Raw genomic sequence first — 17844 nt, 5'->3', positions numbered from 1 at the left:
TGGTGGAGGTAGGCAGAGCTCGCCCAGACGAAATACCATAGAGCACCCCTGCAGTGTTGTGTTTCCTGTGCCGGAAGCATGTGGACTGCTTTGAAGGGTCTCTGTGCTGGGGGCTCTGCTTCTCCATCTGACCTTTGCATCTCTACTCAATAGTGTCTCTGTAACCACCTCAGGCCTCCTGGTCAGCCCCTGCCTTCCCGTTTTACAGCCTGTAGCTAGGACACCGGGCATTTCTCCCACTTTCAGTGTCACCCTACAAGCAGTGCCACAGCTAGGTTTCCAGATGTCTGCTTTAAAAGATGGCATTTGTAGACTTAGCTAAAAAAAAAAAGTCTGCTTTTAGGATTTTCTGTGACATTTTTCATCAGACATTTTTCTCTTTGACTGGAAAGTTTTGGGCTTAGGATGATTTCCTTGTGGGTTAGTAGTAAGCTGTGGGTTAGTTGAGTGCGCTAGTATGTATTTGGGAGTTTATGTGTGTGCGTGTGCACATGTGCACGTATTATTTACTGTAGCTCATTTTAGATGACTCCTAACTTACTTTTTTAGGCTCCAGGAACACCTATTATTGCACGGCAGGTGACCCCAACTACCATAATTAAGCAAGTGTCTCAGGCCCAGACGACAACGGTACAGCCCACTACAACCCTGCAGCGCTCTCCTGGGGTACAGGTAAGAGGATGCAGCCTGGCTGCCAGTGCAAAGACTAACTAGGCTTTAGGACTTTTTCTATTGGACATTAGGCTGACTTTGAAGATGCAGGTGGTCAGTGAAGGAAGTGATTTTACTGTGTCTGAATGAAGGCTACATCCTTTTCCCTAAAAATCAAACGATTTAGTATTCACAGCATTCAGAAGGGCTTTGTAAAGCATAAGTAGGAATGCCACCTCGCTAGTATTTGACTCAGGCCATCTTTGAGGAAGGAAAGTCTCTGGTGAGGAGAGTTTGTTCTGTGCTATGGCCCCGTCACATCCTCATGGACAGTGCTCCTACTGTGTACAGGACCTCTTCTCACCTTCCTGTGGCAAATTTGTAGGTGAGCTAGGGAGGGAAATGGGAGTGGTCTTGCTTTCCTAGGGGCCACTCCAGCCTTATGTGGCTTCTAGGCCACACTGCCCCCCTGTGGACCTTATCTATCATGACAGAAATGATCAGCTTTCTCTGTCTTTTTCTCCCCTTTCCTCCCCTTCCTCCTCTTCTTTTGAGCTAGGATCTCAGGACATAACCTATTTGGTTGGGACTTGTGTGGACTACACTGCTGTACACTTGTGATGCTTATCCTGCCTCTGTCTGTCAAACCGATACTGCTCATCAACCTGTGCAGCTTCTAGCTTATAAAGAGGAGGAGCTCACATGCCAGGGGCTCCTGTTGCAGAGGGCCGAGCAGATGTTAAGAGTAGGGGAAGGGGCTGGTCCAGGAGGACAGACCTGATCAGAGAAGACATAACATGTTTGGAGAGATGTGCCTGGCTATGGAAGACATATCTGTTCAGGAGATTCACTAGGGAAGACATCATTGGCTGGGAGGCAGACTTGGTTAGGGAAGCTCTTTCTGGGCAGTCATTTGTGAGCAGGTGGGAAGAAACAAGTCCCAAAGGCTCCTGATGTTGAGTTTGTGGGCAGTCTCACAGTGTAGGGCTTTGGGATCCACACTGAAGCTCTTGCCACACTGTGCCTAGGTGCTGTGCCCACTTACATGTGGTCTTAAGTGCAGTGTTCCTGCATAAGCTTGCATCTCTGTTCCAGTGGGAGCCCTCAGCTAGGTAATGGACTGAAGGGCAGCTGTTCTAAACTCTTGGAGCTCAGCTCCCTGTTCCTGGGCAGCTGTGGGGAGTAAGAACAGCTTGGAGAGTAGTTCTGCCTAGGTAGCTGTAAGCCAGCAGAGAGCTCTGTTTCAGAAGCCGGTGTCTTAAGAGGCCTGGGGTTTTCTGAGGGGAACGTCTAGTGCTGGCCGCATCTGATTAAAGGCAGGGAGCTCTGTATCCCTAGGCCCATAGTAGTCAGCTGAGAAATAAGCTTTAAGATGAAATAAACTTGGTGAGAAGGGTCCCTGGTTCTCTGGACGCCCTTGGTTTGTTCCTGCATATTATCTTCACATGATGTGTTGTTTGGTGCTTTCCAGTCCCAAGGGCAATGCATGCTTAGCAGAAGGAGACACTTATCACCCCTCAGTCTGTCGCTGGCTGTAGAGTAACTTGGAGGCGGGGCAGTGTTAGTGCAGCATCCTCATAAGCATCTGTGGCTGTGGCACTCAGGAGTGTAGAAATGTGAGCAGCAGGATTTATGAATGAGAGGCACTAGTTTAAAAACCAGTAACTGTTTCATCATGACTATTCAAGAAAAGCAGAAGTCTTAGGAAAAGGACTTAGGGCTAGTGGTTTGGGGAATCTAAGTTGTTTGGCGTCTGGGGATCCATTTACTTTGCAAATGTTCTCATGTTTGGACAAGCAATACCTTTCCACAGCTAGGCCAGGACCAGTGACCTAGCTCTTGGGCCTGTACCTCTACTTGCTGTTGTTGACAGGTCTCGCTCTTGGGAAGCAGATGAGGTTTGTGTAGGTTCTGGGAGAATGGAGGTCTATCCTTGTCTTGGTCCTGTATGGTCCCTGCAGCGGGTGCTGTGTGCCTTTTAGCCATGGCTCTGAGCAGACTGAAACATTTCAGGAGTGGCTTCTGAGATGGAGCTCATTGGGCCATCCTCTGTGCTTGTCTCTGACAGCTGTCAGACTGACACGTTCCTGACAGTGATGGTCACCCGATCCTCTGTGCTTGTCTCTGACAGCTGTCAGACTGACACATTCTTGACAGTGATGGTCACCCGATCCTCTGTGCTTGTCTCTGACAGCTGTCAGACTGACACGTTCCTGACAGTGATGGTCACCCGATCCTCTGTGCTTGTCTCTGACAGCTGTCAGACTGACACATTCCTGACAGTGATGGTCACCCGATCCTCTGTGCTTGTCTCTGACAGCTGTCAGACTGACACATTCCTGATAGTGATGGTCACCGGATCCTCTGTGCTTGTCTCTGACAGCTGTCAGACTGACACATTCCTGACAGTGATGGTCACCGGATCCTCTGTGCTTGTCTCTGACAGCTGTCAGACTGACACATTCCTGACAGTGATGGTCACCCAATCCTCTGTGCTTGTCTCTGACAGCTGTCAGACTGACACGTTCCTGACAGTGATGGGTTTAAGCTAATCAGGCTTTAGTGCAGATACAAATACATCCCCCTGTTATCACTGTGGTCCTCAGGTGTGGGTCTGCCAGGGATGCCCTTGGCTCCCTCAGGTGGCTGCAGGAAATGTGACCACTGACACTTGTTTAGCCATTTTCACTCTGTTCTTCTTCAGAAGCTGTTTTACTTCACCAGCTTGTGCTGTAGCTGAGATGAATTTTACCTTGTGTTTTGAATTCTTCTAGCCTCAGCTGGTTCTGGGTGGTTCTGCACAGACAGCCTCACTTGGAACAGCCACAGCTGTTCAGACAGGGACACCTCAACGAACAGTCCCCGGCACCAGCACCACCTCCACAGCTGCCACGGTAAGGATTCCATTCAGGACCTCTAGGGGCAAAGCCAGCCCATTGGTATTAGAGAGTTGGGGGGGGGGGAGTGGGGGGGAAGTAGTATAAAGGGGCTTGAGAATGTTTTGGGGCCCAAAAGCCAACCAGGAGTGCTGGTGGCATAGAGGGGCCCATGTGAGCGCCTGGGCTCTGCCTTCCCCTAACAGGGTTTCCACTGAGAAGAAAGGGCCCTGAGCATCCTGCTTGGGATCTGGGGCCCTGCAGATGCCTATGAAAGCCATGTACATGCAGCTGCTGAGCACCTGTGGTCTGGGTGTCAGTGTGTCTGTCTATTTTCAATTCATTGCTTCCCTTTATGCACCTGCACGTTTAGACAAGCTGTAGCCATACTCTGCAACTTCTTTTTGTGTGTGTGTTCTTTGTCAAGTATTTTTGACCCTTTTCAGGAGCTGCCTGGGCTCACCCTGCTTGTGCACATTCAGGCAGGCAGCAGCCCCGCTCCTGAAGGGCAGAGTCTTGGCAGGTGCAGCCTTCCCTAGAAAGGGGCTGCTGGGGGAGAGACGCAGGCTTGGTGACCTCATCGTGCCTGACTGCCCTTCTGAGAAGCTTCTGGCTTGTGCAAGAAGGATGCAGATGAAAGAAGTTTCTGGAAAGAGGTTTAAATGCTGAGTTGATGTGTCCTGCAGACCTGTACACACTTCACGACAGTGAGATGCTGTGATGAATCTCCTGTGATTTCTGCCTTTTTGTTTAATACAGGAAACTATGGAGAATGTAAAGAAATGCAAAAGTTTTCTGTCTACATTGATAAAACTGGCTTCTTCTGGTAAACAGTCCACAGAGACAGCGGCTAATGTGAAAGAATTAGTACAAAACTTGCTGGTAAGGAACTCAGGTGGAACTCTGCCTCAGAGCATGGTGTGTGACCTGCAGCCCGAGCTCAGCCTGCCAGAGTAGCCTGGGTGGGGTGGTGAGGGCCTGTGGCAGGACCTGGAGAGGGAGCAGGGTGCACCACTGCCTGGGTGTTTGGCGTGGATATTCTGGGGACTTGGCTAGAGACACGTTCACTAGTTGTGGCTCAGGGTCCAGGGGCCACCAGACACGTGTGCTCCTGGAGATCTGCACCTGTTACATTGGACAGTGGCTCACTGACAGACTACTGTCTGAAGGCTCAGACCAGTGTGATGCTGTGTGCCCTGGAGTTGTGTGGAAGTGTGTCATGGCAGTTGTGGTGTCACTGCAATGTCAGTGTGCTTACTTTTCAGGACGGGAAAATTGAAGCAGAAGATTTCACTAGCAGGTTGTATCGAGAACTGAACTCTTCACCTCAACCTTACCTTGTGCCTTTCCTGAAGGTAACTGACAGCTTGTGCTGCAGCAGTGTGGTCCAGTCAGGTGCGATGTCACAGACGCCACCTGGTGTGGCTGCAATGCATGTGAGGGTCTCTGTTCAGAACTGGCTTTCTTGCAGCTGAGTCCCCAGTGGTGGGCGGGCATCGTAGCTCTGGCACACTCACATCTAGGGCCAGGGCTTCCTGTGGGGTAGGGTTTGTTTCCATAAGCTTGACAGCTTTGACACCTTTTGGAGATGTGTTTTGTTTCTGAAATGCACTTTAGCCAGTTCTTATCGAGGAAGTCCTGCTTAGTAATCGTGTTTGGAGTTGAGTGACAGGTGGGGGATTAGTACTTGACACTACATGTCTTTCTGTCCTCAGAGGAGCTTACCTGCCTTGAGACAGCTGACCCCAGACTCCGCGGCCTTCATCCAGCAGAGCCAGCAGCAGCAGCCCCCTGCCTCGCAGGCCACCACTGCACTCACGGCTGTGGTGCTGAGCGGCTCGGTGCAGCGCACAGCTGGGAAGACAGCTGCCTCAGTGACCAGCGCCCTCCAGCCCCCAGTCATCAGCCTCACTCAGCCCACACAGGTTGGCGTTGGCAAGCGGGCACCACCCACACCACTGGTATGAAGGCGCGAGCCTGGCATGGTGCCCTTGCCAGCCGCCATGCCACTTAACTCACCATCCCTGTCTTGGAGCCCCTGCTGGAAAGAGCAGGCAAGGAAGCTCCTGCTGGAAAGACATGTGGTTCTCTTAGGTTAAAGTGTGAGCTGAGGTCGAGGCCCACGACTTTGTGTCATAGTTTTCATAGAATGGCAGGCTCTTAACCTGTTGTTGGGGTTTCCTGCACAGGAGCACAGTTGTTGAGTGGGCCTCTTAGAAGGATGCCTTCTGGACTTTGAGTGGTGCCTGAATGTTTAACCCTTTGGGATTGGGTAGGAGATGGGGCAGTCAGGCTTTTGTCTTCCTGGGGTAGAAGTCTAGCCAACGCTTAGGGGAAGCTGAGGGCTGTTGGCAGGTGCATCTGCCTTTGTCTCGTTTGTGTTCTTTCATTGGAGGCAGGGTGCTCTTCACTATGAGTTGCATTCAGAGTGTACGCTTGCCGTGAACAGCGCTGCCTCACCATACCTCGGAAGAGGGCTAGCTGTATAGTAAAATGTATAGTAGAGCATTTATGAGGTCTTGGGTTTACTTTTTCCGCTCTGGGTGGTGGTGGTGGAATGGGGTTAGAATTGTTGTAAATGCAGCTTAAACATGAGTTGTTGGAGTTGACACAGTGCCAGACTCCTCTGTTCTATTAGAGCTTGCTTTTGTCTTCATTCTATTGATAGTGAAGAGAGCATGCATGGAGGTCAGGCTGAAGGACCACACATGAGAAAGGTCTCTCCTGGGGCAGGCGTTACTGTGTCATTTGCCTTCATATAGTTTAAGTAGGAACTGCGCTGGAAAGCAATCAGCATGCTGATTTACCTAGAATGCAGTTCTGTGGAAGGACTTGCTCTCTTTGTGAGGCTTCTGGTGTGTGGTTTTTGTCAGTTGTGGTCTTGAATGCTGGATTGCCCGCAGGACCATCATTTCTATTGTGTTGGTTTTGTCTGCCAATTTGGAATAACCTAGAATCATCTGGGGAGAGTGTTCTTAATGAGAAAGACTCTAGATGAGAGTGGCCTGTGGGCGTATCTACGGGGGATTGTCTGGATTTTGGTTGATACGGGAAGATGGGCCCTGAGTGTGGGTGGCAGTATTTCATGGGCCGCTCCCAGACCTGTGTGATAGCGAAGAAAGCCAGCTGGACAGAGGGGGCAGGCAGGCGGCATGGCTACTGCTGTTCCTCATGACTGTGGCTGTGGGCTGACCAGTTAGTTGTCTCAGGTTTTGCCTGTGTGACTTATCTGCAGTGACACTGTGACCTGGAATTGTGAGCCACATAAATCTCTTCCTCTGTCAATTCCTTGCAGTTAGGGTGTTTGAACATAGCATCAGAAATGAAGCTACACACATACGTATGTGGTGTGTTCAGGCACCTGGTCATTGCTCTGTACTGTCCTGATCCCTCACTTCGTCTGTGCCTGTGTGTGCATCTGAGACAGATAGGTCAGCTTCATGCACCTGGGCCTGAAGCCAGGGGATCTCAGAATCCATGGCAGTGGGATGCTTCTCCTGTGCTGGCATTAGTGGTCTCAGTGGAAAGCCCTAGCTTGAGCTGCTGTGGGCTCGCCCATCCTGTGGTGTGAGCACCATCTTTTGTTGCAGAAACATTTCTGGTGCAGGCCTCAACCTCAGTCCTTGGCAAGTGTCCTGTTACATGTGGTGCTCAACAAAAGCACAATTGGAGTTCAAACCCGAGAGGGGCTTCAGGACGCTGTGCTGCTGTGTTACAGTACCAGCCTCAGAAAAAGGCTCCTTAACAAAAACTAGAATTCTTACAGGAAAGGTCCTAGCCCAGGGGTTTATGGTCAGGCCATGGGTGCCATCCTGTGAGCAGGACTCAGAGCACATCCAGTGCTGTGGGCTCTGGGAGCCTGTTGTAAGCCTAGGACAATATGCAGGACAGTGGAGCTGAGCAGGCCCTGAAGTATGGACCAAGCACCCTTGAGCCCAGCATGCTTCAGAGAGATGAGGGGGATAGGCTGTACTGGGATGGAGAACCAAGTTTAGGGCAGGACTTGGAGATCCACCTTTAGTCCAATAGAAAAATGACCTGAATCCTACAGAAAACAGACTAGAAATAAGTCATTTGACATGTGGCTACCAGGGAACAGTGTCACTCTGCTGACAGGTTGGGAGGAGTGGGGTCTGTGCAGGTCCTCCGTGTCATGTGCTCCATGTTCTTGCTCTGCCGTGCTGTGGCCTGGTGTGGTGCCATTCTGTCTTTGTCTAAATCTTCAGAAGCTGTGTAGAGGCTTGAGGCAGGGCTTGTTGAGCCAGGCTTTTAGGTCTGGAATGAGGTGTACATCTGAGTGTCCTGGAGTTTCCGGCAGGGCAAGGTTGGGGTAGCGCGGATGGCTTTGTGGATGTGTGTATGTGCTCATGCACTCTGCTGGCTGTGCCCCAGGTGATCCAGCAGCCCCCGAAGCCTGGAGCCTTGATCCGGCCCCCGCAGGTGACCTTGACGCAGACACCCATGGTCGCATTGCGGCAGCCTCACAACCGGATCATGCTCACCACACCTCAGCAGATCCAGCTGAACCAGCTACAGCCAGGTGAGGCCCAGCTGCTGCCACCCAGGACTGGCTGTTCCCAGGAAGGGCCAGCTGTGGGACGGTACTTGATTTCATTTAATCATTGTGATAAAATTCATGTACACACACCACTCAGTGACTTCATTTATGAGGTTGTACAGCCATTGCCCTTGTCAACATGATTTTTTTTAAGTTACCTGAGTTAGTATACGATTGCCACTGTTAGTATCTGTTAGATCACAGACCTTCTAGCTGCCTTCCTCCCTCTCCTAGCACTCAGGCCATGCCCCCTGCAGCTCTCTCTCACCTTGTGCTAAGGTATGTTCTCATCCCTCCCTCCTTCCGTTTCCTCCCCCCCTTACTCCGTCTTCCCTCCCTGTCTTCCTGCTGCCCCCTCTTTCCCAGAGTTGATGGAATGTATACTGTACAGTAGCCTTGCAGGCCTCCTTCAGGCACATAGGCTAGTGTACATTGTGTGGTATAAATCTTGTTCCCTAAAAACCTATAAAAGGCCAGAAACCTGCTTTGTTCTTGGGGTTTGAACACAGGGTCTTCTCTCTTTTCAAGGCCCCATTATGCCGCCTTAGGTGTGATGCTCTCTCTTCTAAGGCCTTCCCACCTCAAGGCCTGGCTATGGGTCAAGTTTATTTTGAAGTGCAATTCTGTATCAGCTCCTTTCACTGGACTCAGGCTTTTAGATGATAACAGTATCTCCGCCCCCCCCTCCACCCCCCCCTCTGCCCCCCCCCCCACACCTTTTTTTCCCCTCAGGGCAGCCTCATTGTGTTTCCTTGGCCCTAAACTCCTGGGCTGCAGTAAAGTCTGAGCTGAGACTTTATACCCACCGATGTCTGCTTACTGTTAGTCTCTGTCAGGAGTCTTCTCTGTACTGAGGAGTTACTCAAGGCCAGGCTGGTCTACAGAGGGAGTTCCAGGACAGCCAGGACTGTCAGAGAGAAACCCTGTCTCAATGCGCAGCCCCCCCAAAAAAGAGTTTGAAGAAATATAGGAGAGTAGATACTTGAAAGATGCAACTAAACCTTTTTTTTAAAGGTGTGTGCCACCATGCCCGGCTTAAACCTTTTTTTTAATTAGGGCTTAAATGTTTTTTAAATCTTAAACTTTGTTGTAAATTACATCCTTTGAGAAAGCCACAGGCATACACACATGTATACATAATATACATGTGTATATATACATGTGTACATAAATGTGTGTGCACACATGTATAGTGTGTGTATATATATATATGCACATATACGTAAATGCAACACACACATAGTGTGTATGTGTGTATATTTACACACGTATACATAAAGGTATACACACAATGTGCATATGTGTGTATATACACATGTACATAAATGTATGCATACATACATAGTGTGTATATATGTATATACCTGTGTACACAAATGTGCACACACAGTATGTATGTGTATATACACGTACACATAAATGTGTATGTATATACATAGTGTGTATATGTGCGTATACACACACACACACAGACACACACGTAAGAATGCCTCTCTAGCATTGGTGCTCTTGAGGAAGGGAGCTGCAGATAGGGATGGATGGTTCACAGTGGTCAGTGGTGCTGTCTCGGATGTGCACTGTAATTTCCCTAATGTCTGCTTTTCTTCTCCTTGTGCTTAAGTATGTCTTCCTTAGCGTTTTAATGTGTGTATAGCATGTTTTGTATAGCATGTGTGTATAGCATGTTTTGATAAAATCCACCCTCCTGATACTCATTCCTTCACCTCCTCCCAGACCCTCCATCTCCCTCTCAGTTTTTATGTACTTTTTTAAAAGCCACCTGAGTGCTATTGTTGCTGCAGGCTAGGTGCATGTGTGTAGGACATGGCAGCATGGGCAGCCTATGCAGGGCTGGGTCCTTGGAGAAGATTGACATCCCTTCCCCTGTCACTATCCCAGAAGCTCTTCAGCCAGGAGCCCCTCCCTATCCATCTTAGAATTTAAAAAGCAAAACAAAACACACACCACAACTACTTTATTATTATTGTTTCATGTGTATGGGTGTTTGCCTGCATGCATGTCTGAAACCATGTGCATACCTGGTGTCCTTGAAGGCCAGAAGAGGGTGTTGGGTCCCCTGGAGCTGGTGTCAGTCACTATGTGGTGCCCAGGAATTGAACCCAAGTCCTCTGAAAGAGGAAGTGCTCTTAACTACTGAGCCATCTCCTCCACCCCCATGCTGGGATTTTAATGGGCTTGATCTTAGCAGATGTATATGCAACCAACCATAGCTGCAAGGGGCCTGTCGTGTCTAGAAGACACTGATTCCAAGTGCCTCCCACAGTTCTCACTCTTTTTGTTTGTTTTTTCAAGACACGGTTTCTCAATGTAGCCTTGGCTGTCCTAGACTCATTTTGTAGACCAGGCTAACCTCAAACTCAAAAAAATCTACCCTCCTCTGCCTCCCAGAGTGCTGTGCTTATAGGCATGCGCCATCATGCCTGGCTCAGTTTCTCACTCTTTTAGTCTTTCTACCCGCTCCTTCTGTGATGCTTCCTGAGAAGAAAGGATGTGATAAAGAAGTCCCGTTTAGGGCTGAGCATGCTAGTCTCTGTTTCTCTGCAGTATGAGTGTGTGTGTGTGTGTGTGTGTGTGTGTGTTTTCAGAAGAGGGCCTTGGATCCCTGGACCCTGGAGCTGTAATTACAGATGTTGTGAACTGCCTGATATGAGTGCTGGGAGCTGAGCCTGGGTCCTCTAAAGAGCTGTCCCATCACTAATCACTGAGCCAACCCACCCTGCTCAGAGCTTTGAGGATGTTACTGTGATGAGTAAGGAGATGACAGTTTCTCCCTGAGACTTGTAAGGCTAAAGCGCCAGGCCGCTTGTAACAGCCTCTGGTCTCCACTGTATCTTTGGCTTTACAGTCCCTGTGGTGAAACCCACTGTCTTACCTGGAACCAAAGCCCTTTCTACTGTATCTGCACAAGCAGCTGCTGCACAGAAAAACAAGCTCAAGGAGGCAGGAGGAGGCTCCTTTCGGTAAGGACTGAAGCCCCGTATACTTTAGGAGAGCATGGGCAGGGAGGTGTGCCCAGGTTATCTGTTGATTTCACCGTTAGGTCTTCCCTATTTATTGGTCCTTGGCCTGGTAGCTTCAGTATTGTTACTTCTACTTGGTTCTGACCTCATCTCTGTCAGTGTGGGCTCCCAATGTGGGTGCAGCAGTGGAGGCTTGCTCTGTGCCCTCTGCAGGAATGGATGCAGATCAGCTGACTCAGTACCAACACAATGCGCCAAGGTCACTACCGTTTGTAACACAGGTGACCTGTGTGCTCATTTTGACTTTTGATGACCAAACAGCCTTCGTGGACATTGCTGTGTCCTGAGATTGTTGTGTGGACCTTCACTGTGGCTGGGCCAATTTCACATGACGCCCCTATCTGGGAAATACACCTAAATATCTGTCTGACAGTGATTTGTGCTCTCTTCCACCTCCCAAAAGCTTGTGACTGAGGGAAGGAAAGAGTGCGGGTTGACTTTTTTTTCAGGTGACATGGACTCTTTAAAGTAGCAGATGGTGTTCTGGGTTTTGTTTTCTTGAGACATGGTATGGACTGTGGGCACACAGCCATGACCCCACACAGTTCTGCCTTTGAACACTTTAATTTTCAAACAAGGCAGCAAGATACCTTCAGACAACAGGACACAGTACAGGAGCGGTGTGGGATGTGTGTGTCTCTGTCCCAGTGCCTTCTGCTGTTCCCTGCCTTTTGTCATCGGCCACTGAGTTGGAACCTCCTCAGTGAGCTGTGGTTTCCTCATGTGACAAGAGTGATCTGTTCTTCTCCTTCCAGAGATGATGATGACATCAATGATGTTGCGTCAATGGCTGGAGTGAACCTATCTGAAGAAAGTGCAAGAATATTGGCCACAAATTCCGAATTGGTTGGGACACTAACTCGGTCCTGTAAAGATGACACCTTCCTCCTCCCCGCGCCTTTGCAGAGGAGGATACTGGAAATAGGTACGTTTGCACCTGGTGATGCCACTGGAACACTCAGTGGCCACATAATATGTCCAATGTGCTCCATGACTCTGATGAGACTCACTACAGCCCTTCTGGATGTGGGGGCTGTAGGTGAGTGTGTCTCTGCCTTGGGCTCACCCATGGTGGCTGCCTGGTGGTTGGCAGGTAGGAGAAGGGTGGCCAGTGGCTGTCTGCTGCCCTGCTTAGCTTGCCTTTGACTGTACAAAGCAGTACTAGCGGGTGAGAGAAGCCAGGGCCATAGTAAAGAAGCTGGGTAAGCACTTTATGTGCTCTTTTTCTGAATGGCCTGCAGGTAAAAAGCACGGCATCACAGAGCTGCACCCGGATGTAGTGAGTTACGTGTCTCATGCCACACAGCAAAGGCTGCAGAATCTTGTAGAAAAAATATCTGAAACGGCTCAGCAGAAAAACTTCTCGTATAAGGTAATGGGGCTGTTTTCCAGGGGAGAGTGTTGGTATTCTTGCCTCCTGATCCAAGACCACCGGGAAGTGTTGGTGTCTGGGCTGTTCCTGTGGTCATTGTCTAAGACACATGTGTGTGCGCACATGCACACACGCGCACACACACACACACACACACACACACACCCCATGTAAGTGCTCTCAGGGCCTCTTACATCTGGGCTGGGGAAGTAAGAGAGGGCCTGCAGGAGTGCTTTGCAGGGAGACTGCTTTCAAACATGACCTGTCAGCTTAGGAAACTATGTATGGAGTCTTAACTCTCATTCCATCCAAAGTGCCCAGTACTTGCAGCCTGGTCCTTCCTGATCCATGAACGAAAGCTACAGGCTCTCAGCCAGCTTTTGCTCTGTTTCCAAAGTGACTTTTCAGGCAGAGTATGTCTTGAACACTTGCACCGATGTCACCTGGAGTCAGTGTCTGTGTCTTCAGAGTAGCTTATGGTGAATTGTCAGCTTTAAAAACACTTCTAAAGTCAGATGTGATGGCGCACGCCTTTAATTCCAGCTCTCAGGAGGCAGAGGCAGGAGGATCTCTGAGTTTAAGGCCAGCCTGGTCTACATAGTGAGTTCCAGGACAGTCAAGGCTACACAGAGAAACCCTGCCTCAAAAAAATTCAACTAATTAACCAACTAACCAACCCAACACTTCTACAAAGAAGGACTTAAATGTCTCTTAAAAAATACCAAAGTGTATCATGTGAAAACCTTCTATGGACTCCTGGTAACTCAGGAGATTCTCCCTCTGTCAGAGTACACTTGGAGTGAGATGTGAGGGCTTCCACCACCCATGGGCGCCGTGTGCAGACTGTCCAGTGGGGCAATGCATGTTCATGCTCTTGAAGTTCCAAATTCATGGTAGACAGTGTTTTTACTTACTTCTTTCTTTCTTTCTTTCTTTCTTTCTTTCTTTCTTTCTTTCTCTCTCTCTCTCTCTCTCTCTCTCTCTCTCTCTCTCTCTCTCTCTCTTTCTCTCTTTTCTTTCATAGGATGACGACAGATATGAGCAAGCAAGTGATGTCCGGGCCCAGCTCAAATTCTTTGAACAGCTTGATCAGATTGAAAAGCAGAGGAAAGATGAACAGGAGAGGGAGATCTTGATGCGGGCAGCAAAGGCAAGCTAAGCCTTTGGGCCATCCCCTCATGAGTCACTCATCAGGCTCAGGGCCGTGTTTCTGGCTGGCATGGAAGAACAGGTGTTGTAAGTGGAGCTGGAGGCGGGGAGACTCCTGGCTCCCATGGAACACTTCAGCTGCTGGGGATGCACTCCAGTCGGGATTGATATAAGAGATATGGGCTCTCCCATTTAATCAGTCAATTACTTATTTATTTTATTTTATTTTACTTTTTGAGACAAGATCTCAATATGTAGCTCTTGGCTGTCCTGGAACTCACCGTGTAGACCAGACTATCCTTGAAGTCAGAGATCCTCCTGCCTCTGCCTTCCAAGTGTTGGGATTACAGCTGTGCACCGCTGTGCTTGGCAGCCATGGCTCTCTTAGGACACTGCAGGCTGTGGCTGGGGATTCACATTGCCCTGAGTTTAGAGTGTTCAGAGCTAAGTTAGGAGCTATATTTAGTTACTATTAGAGCCATTACTTCTAGTGTCAAGCTTTTTGTGCAGCGGGAGGGGTGACAGCTGAATGCCAACCCTCACTAGCCCCTGAGCCCCCATCTCAGGAAGCTCTGTCCTGGTTCTTTTCTCAGTTGACATTGAGTTAGAAGCATATGACAAACTGGCAGCCATATGGCTAAGATTCAGTCTTGTTGCATCTGGATGGTGGCAGCGACTTTAAAAAAATTTTTTTTCTTTTTATGTTATGTAGTGTAAATTTTCATCCTTTGAATATACACATTTATAAAACTAGTAGACATTGTGTCACCTGGCTTGCTGCTGTTACAGGCTGAGGACAGTAGCAGTGCTTCAGTGGCGCTCATGGAAGGCATGACTCTTCCTTTTCTCCTTCTTTCAAAAACAGTCTCGATCCAGACAAGAAGACCCAGAGCAGTTAAGGTTGAAGCAGAAAGCAAAAGAGGTGAGCTCCTCACAACGGGCCCTTCCCTCATGTGCATGCGTGCTCATGCCCAGTGCCCAGCAAACTAGGGAACAGTTAAGGAAGCCTGAGTGTAGGCTCCGTTGCTCACTTGAGCTCTCACGTGGCCACCGCCATCACCGGCTTCCTGTGCAGCTTGCGCTTGGCTGCAGAGTAGTTCCTGGGGACTTCTCTGTGAGGTCAGGCTCCTTAAGCCTTTTCATCTAATTTTCTGAGCATTTTAAGGTAGGCTTCTGTTTAAAATTTTTTGAGAATATTTTTGATTACAGACATATTCTTAGTTTTAAAAGCCTCAACTTTAATGAAGTTGTAACTTAGGAAGCTTGAGATGGTCTTGGTAGCTGTGGCTGCATTTGCAGCAAGAACGCTCAAGCAACCATAGCTCCTGTTTTCTTCCCAACATGTAGATGCAGCAGCAGGAGTTGGCACAGATGCGGCAGCGAGATGCCAACCTCACAGCACTGGCGGCAATCGGGCCCAGGAAGAAGAGGAAAGTGGACTGTGCTGGGCCGGGATCGGGAGCAGAGGTACAGCAGAAGGTGGGGTTGAGGTCTGGAAGGCGCGGGAGAGAGCAAGCACCTCCCTTGAGGAGCCAGCAGGAGCGCCTGGTCTTTGTGGAGGCATTGTTTTGCATTTGACACTTGATGTTCAAGTTGCTTTTTTGTTGATATCATGTGAGCTAAAGCACATGTTCACATGGTTGGCTCTGATGAGGTTCAGTCTGACTTTGAAAAGCATAGGGTGGAATTCAGGGTTGGCTCTGGTGGGGATAGTGGGAGGCAACCTGCAAGGTGTATGACCCAGAGAGCTAGCCACTTGTCCCTGAGCCCAAAGTCTGAGTGTCTTATTTGCTACCTCACTGGTTGCTTTTGCTTTAGACCAGTTGAATTTCAGAAGAGTAGCAGCAGCCTTGCATGTCCGCCAGTTGTCGTCACTGTTGACCTTTCTCCCACGGAGGAACGGGGTCTGTGCATCTAAGTCCCGGCAGCCTGGAGGCTGGCTGGGTCCACCCTCTCTCAGTGCTGGCTTAAAGTGGTTGAGCTTCGTTCTCATTTGGGAGCTTTTCCACCAGCTATAACGTTCTAGGGTGTTAGAGGTGTTGTGTCACCTTCATCTGAAGACTGGGGTGGTTCCTCTCCTTGCCTCTGTGTGTATCTCTTGTGTGACTGCTGACACTTTGGGCCTTTCTTTATGAAGTGTTGGTTCATTGTCTGGGTGTTGACCCTGCTTCTGTGTGCTGAGCTGCTGGAGCCACATATGGGCCTGTGCTTTATAGCACCTTGGAACATGTTGGCCATTGTTTCTTCAGGTGTGTTTTCGCTCCCATCTGTCTTCCTCTTGGTCTCCTGTTACACACACACTAGACTGTGGCATGGCTTGTGTTCGTTTGCATCGGTATTTCTCCTCTGCCCTTCAGATTGGGTCATGTTCCTCAGCAAGATGGGAGCTGTGCAGTCCCCTCCAGGAAGGTCTTATCTACTGACGCAGATTTCAGTTTAGAGCATCTATAGCAGCCGTTCTCAGCCTGTGGTTGAGACCCCCTTGGGGTCACATATTAGATGAGGTGCCTGCATATCAGATCTATATCACGATTCATAGCAGTAGCAAAATTACAGTTATGAAACAGCATCAAAGGATTTCATGGTGGGGGGGTCACCACAACATGGGGAGCTGTGTTAGAGGCTCACAGCATTAGGAAGGTGATAGCACCACAGGTCTATAGGCTCTTTGCAAGTGTCTATCTAGTGAGTGGCAGGCTTGCCCTGTCTGCCACTTGACGATGGCTGTATTTCTCCTAAGTCTGTGAACACACGTATTAAAGCCTGCCTTGTAGCCTCAGCTTCTCCTCACTGCTCTCCCTCAGTCATGGACTACTTTTCCTGTTTCGTTGCATATCTAGAGACTGTTGCCTGAACACTGGGCACCCTGGGTCAGATGTGAGGGGGCTTATGGGTGGTTTTTCTCTGAAGAATGTAGACTGGTCTCTCGTTTCAGCAGCCACTTAAGTAGTGCCTCATTCACTGTTTATTCTGCTAGTAAGTCTCTGTAGAGAGGTGGGGCATTTTTCCCCTAGTCTAACACAATACAACATAATACCCCTGTCTGTGGGTGGCTTTTGGCTATTTTAGCAGGAGTCTTAAGGAGTATGACCCTTAACCCTGGGAAGGGGCTTGTCTAAAGTTTCAGCTGAATCCTCGTGTTGCCACCTGACCACTTTGTCTATTTTGCCTTTATCCCTATAGAAACTGATGTCTAGCCGGGTGTGGTAGCGCACGCCTTAGTCCCAGTACCTGGGATGCAGAGGCAGGTGGATCTCTGTGAGTTCGAGGCCAGCCTGATCCAGGACAGCCAAGGCTTTTTTTTTTTTTTTTTTTTTTACACAGAGAAACCCTGTCTCAAAAAGCCAAAAACAAAACAACAACAACAACAAAACCAAAAAAAAAAAAAAAACTGCTGTTTGCTTTGCTTGGACAGGCGTGTCCTGCTGTGGACGTATGCAGGTAGACTCTGGGGCTGCTCATATCAGTGTCGTCAGCAGGGCAGTGTTGTCCCTGCCAAGGGCAGTTGACCCATCCCCAGCCCTAGTGCCAGTAATGACTCCCAGAGCTGTGCTCTTTTGATGTGAAGACTGTGGTTTGGTGAGAAGTACCCTAGAGACCCAGGGACATCAATTGAAGGGTAGGTAAGGAGTCTGGGTGTGGGATAGAAGCGTGCCTATACAGAATCTTCATGCAAATGTGCTGCCTGAGCCCATGTGGAATTAGGTTTATTCCTAAGTGAGTTAGAAAGAAGAAAATATAATTCCTGAACCTCAGTCAGGGCCCTGGCTGGTATAAAGACTGAAGTGGTTGTTTGCAGGATCCCAGGCTGGTTCTGTTGTGTACAACTTGTCAGCAAGAGCCTGCAGCAGTATGCAGGCCTGCAAAGCCTACACCAGAAATGAGTAAAAACAAGAAGTGAGTAAAACTTTGGGTAGCAGCAGCGTACCTCAAGAAGGATGTTAGGGGAATTAAAAAGACATTAGTGAACTTTTTCATGTTGAGTGTTTTTGCAACCTGCTGAGTTATCCTAAGACGTAAATCCAAGTAACTCACCTCCTAGTTCAGGCATTAGGACTTTGCCAGTTGCCTGAGAAGAGGATCCCTGTGTGCCTTGCTCCCCCCCCCAACTTATCAGTCCCTGGCTGTGCTCCAGAACTGATGTGTCCTGATGATCATAACCTGAAGAAATCCAAGGCCATGCAGCCAGACCCTGTG

General features: G+C 49.1%; 1 protein-coding gene across 1 annotated transcript in view; it reads left to right on the top strand.

Annotated features, from left to right (window-relative positions):
* Taf4 (TATA-box binding protein associated factor 4) overlaps positions 1 to 17844 on the top strand; it is a 67032-nt gene that overhangs the window by 39415 nt on the left and 9773 nt on the right. The window contains exons 3-14 of the mRNA XM_051143930.1: positions 550 to 672; positions 3426 to 3545; positions 4287 to 4409; positions 4793 to 4882; positions 5243 to 5488; positions 7920 to 8067; positions 10952 to 11066; positions 11882 to 12051; positions 12368 to 12498; positions 13523 to 13648; positions 14513 to 14569; positions 14995 to 15114. Of these exons, the coding sequence (XP_050999887.1) occupies positions 550 to 672; positions 3426 to 3545; positions 4287 to 4409; positions 4793 to 4882; positions 5243 to 5488; positions 7920 to 8067; positions 10952 to 11066; positions 11882 to 12051; positions 12368 to 12498; positions 13523 to 13648; positions 14513 to 14569; positions 14995 to 15114 (1569 nt within the window). The remainder of the gene's footprint in view (positions 1 to 549; positions 673 to 3425; positions 3546 to 4286; positions 4410 to 4792; positions 4883 to 5242; positions 5489 to 7919; positions 8068 to 10951; positions 11067 to 11881; positions 12052 to 12367; positions 12499 to 13522; positions 13649 to 14512; positions 14570 to 14994; positions 15115 to 17844) is intronic.

Source organism: Acomys russatus, chromosome 4 (assembly GCF_903995435.1).
Source record: "Acomys russatus chromosome 4, mAcoRus1.1, whole genome shotgun sequence".
NCBI classification, from domain to species: Eukaryota; Metazoa; Chordata; class Mammalia; order Rodentia; family Muridae; genus Acomys; species Acomys russatus.
The sequence above is the reverse complement of the archived record's forward strand: the minus strand, read 5'-3'. Positions and strand labels throughout refer to the sequence as shown.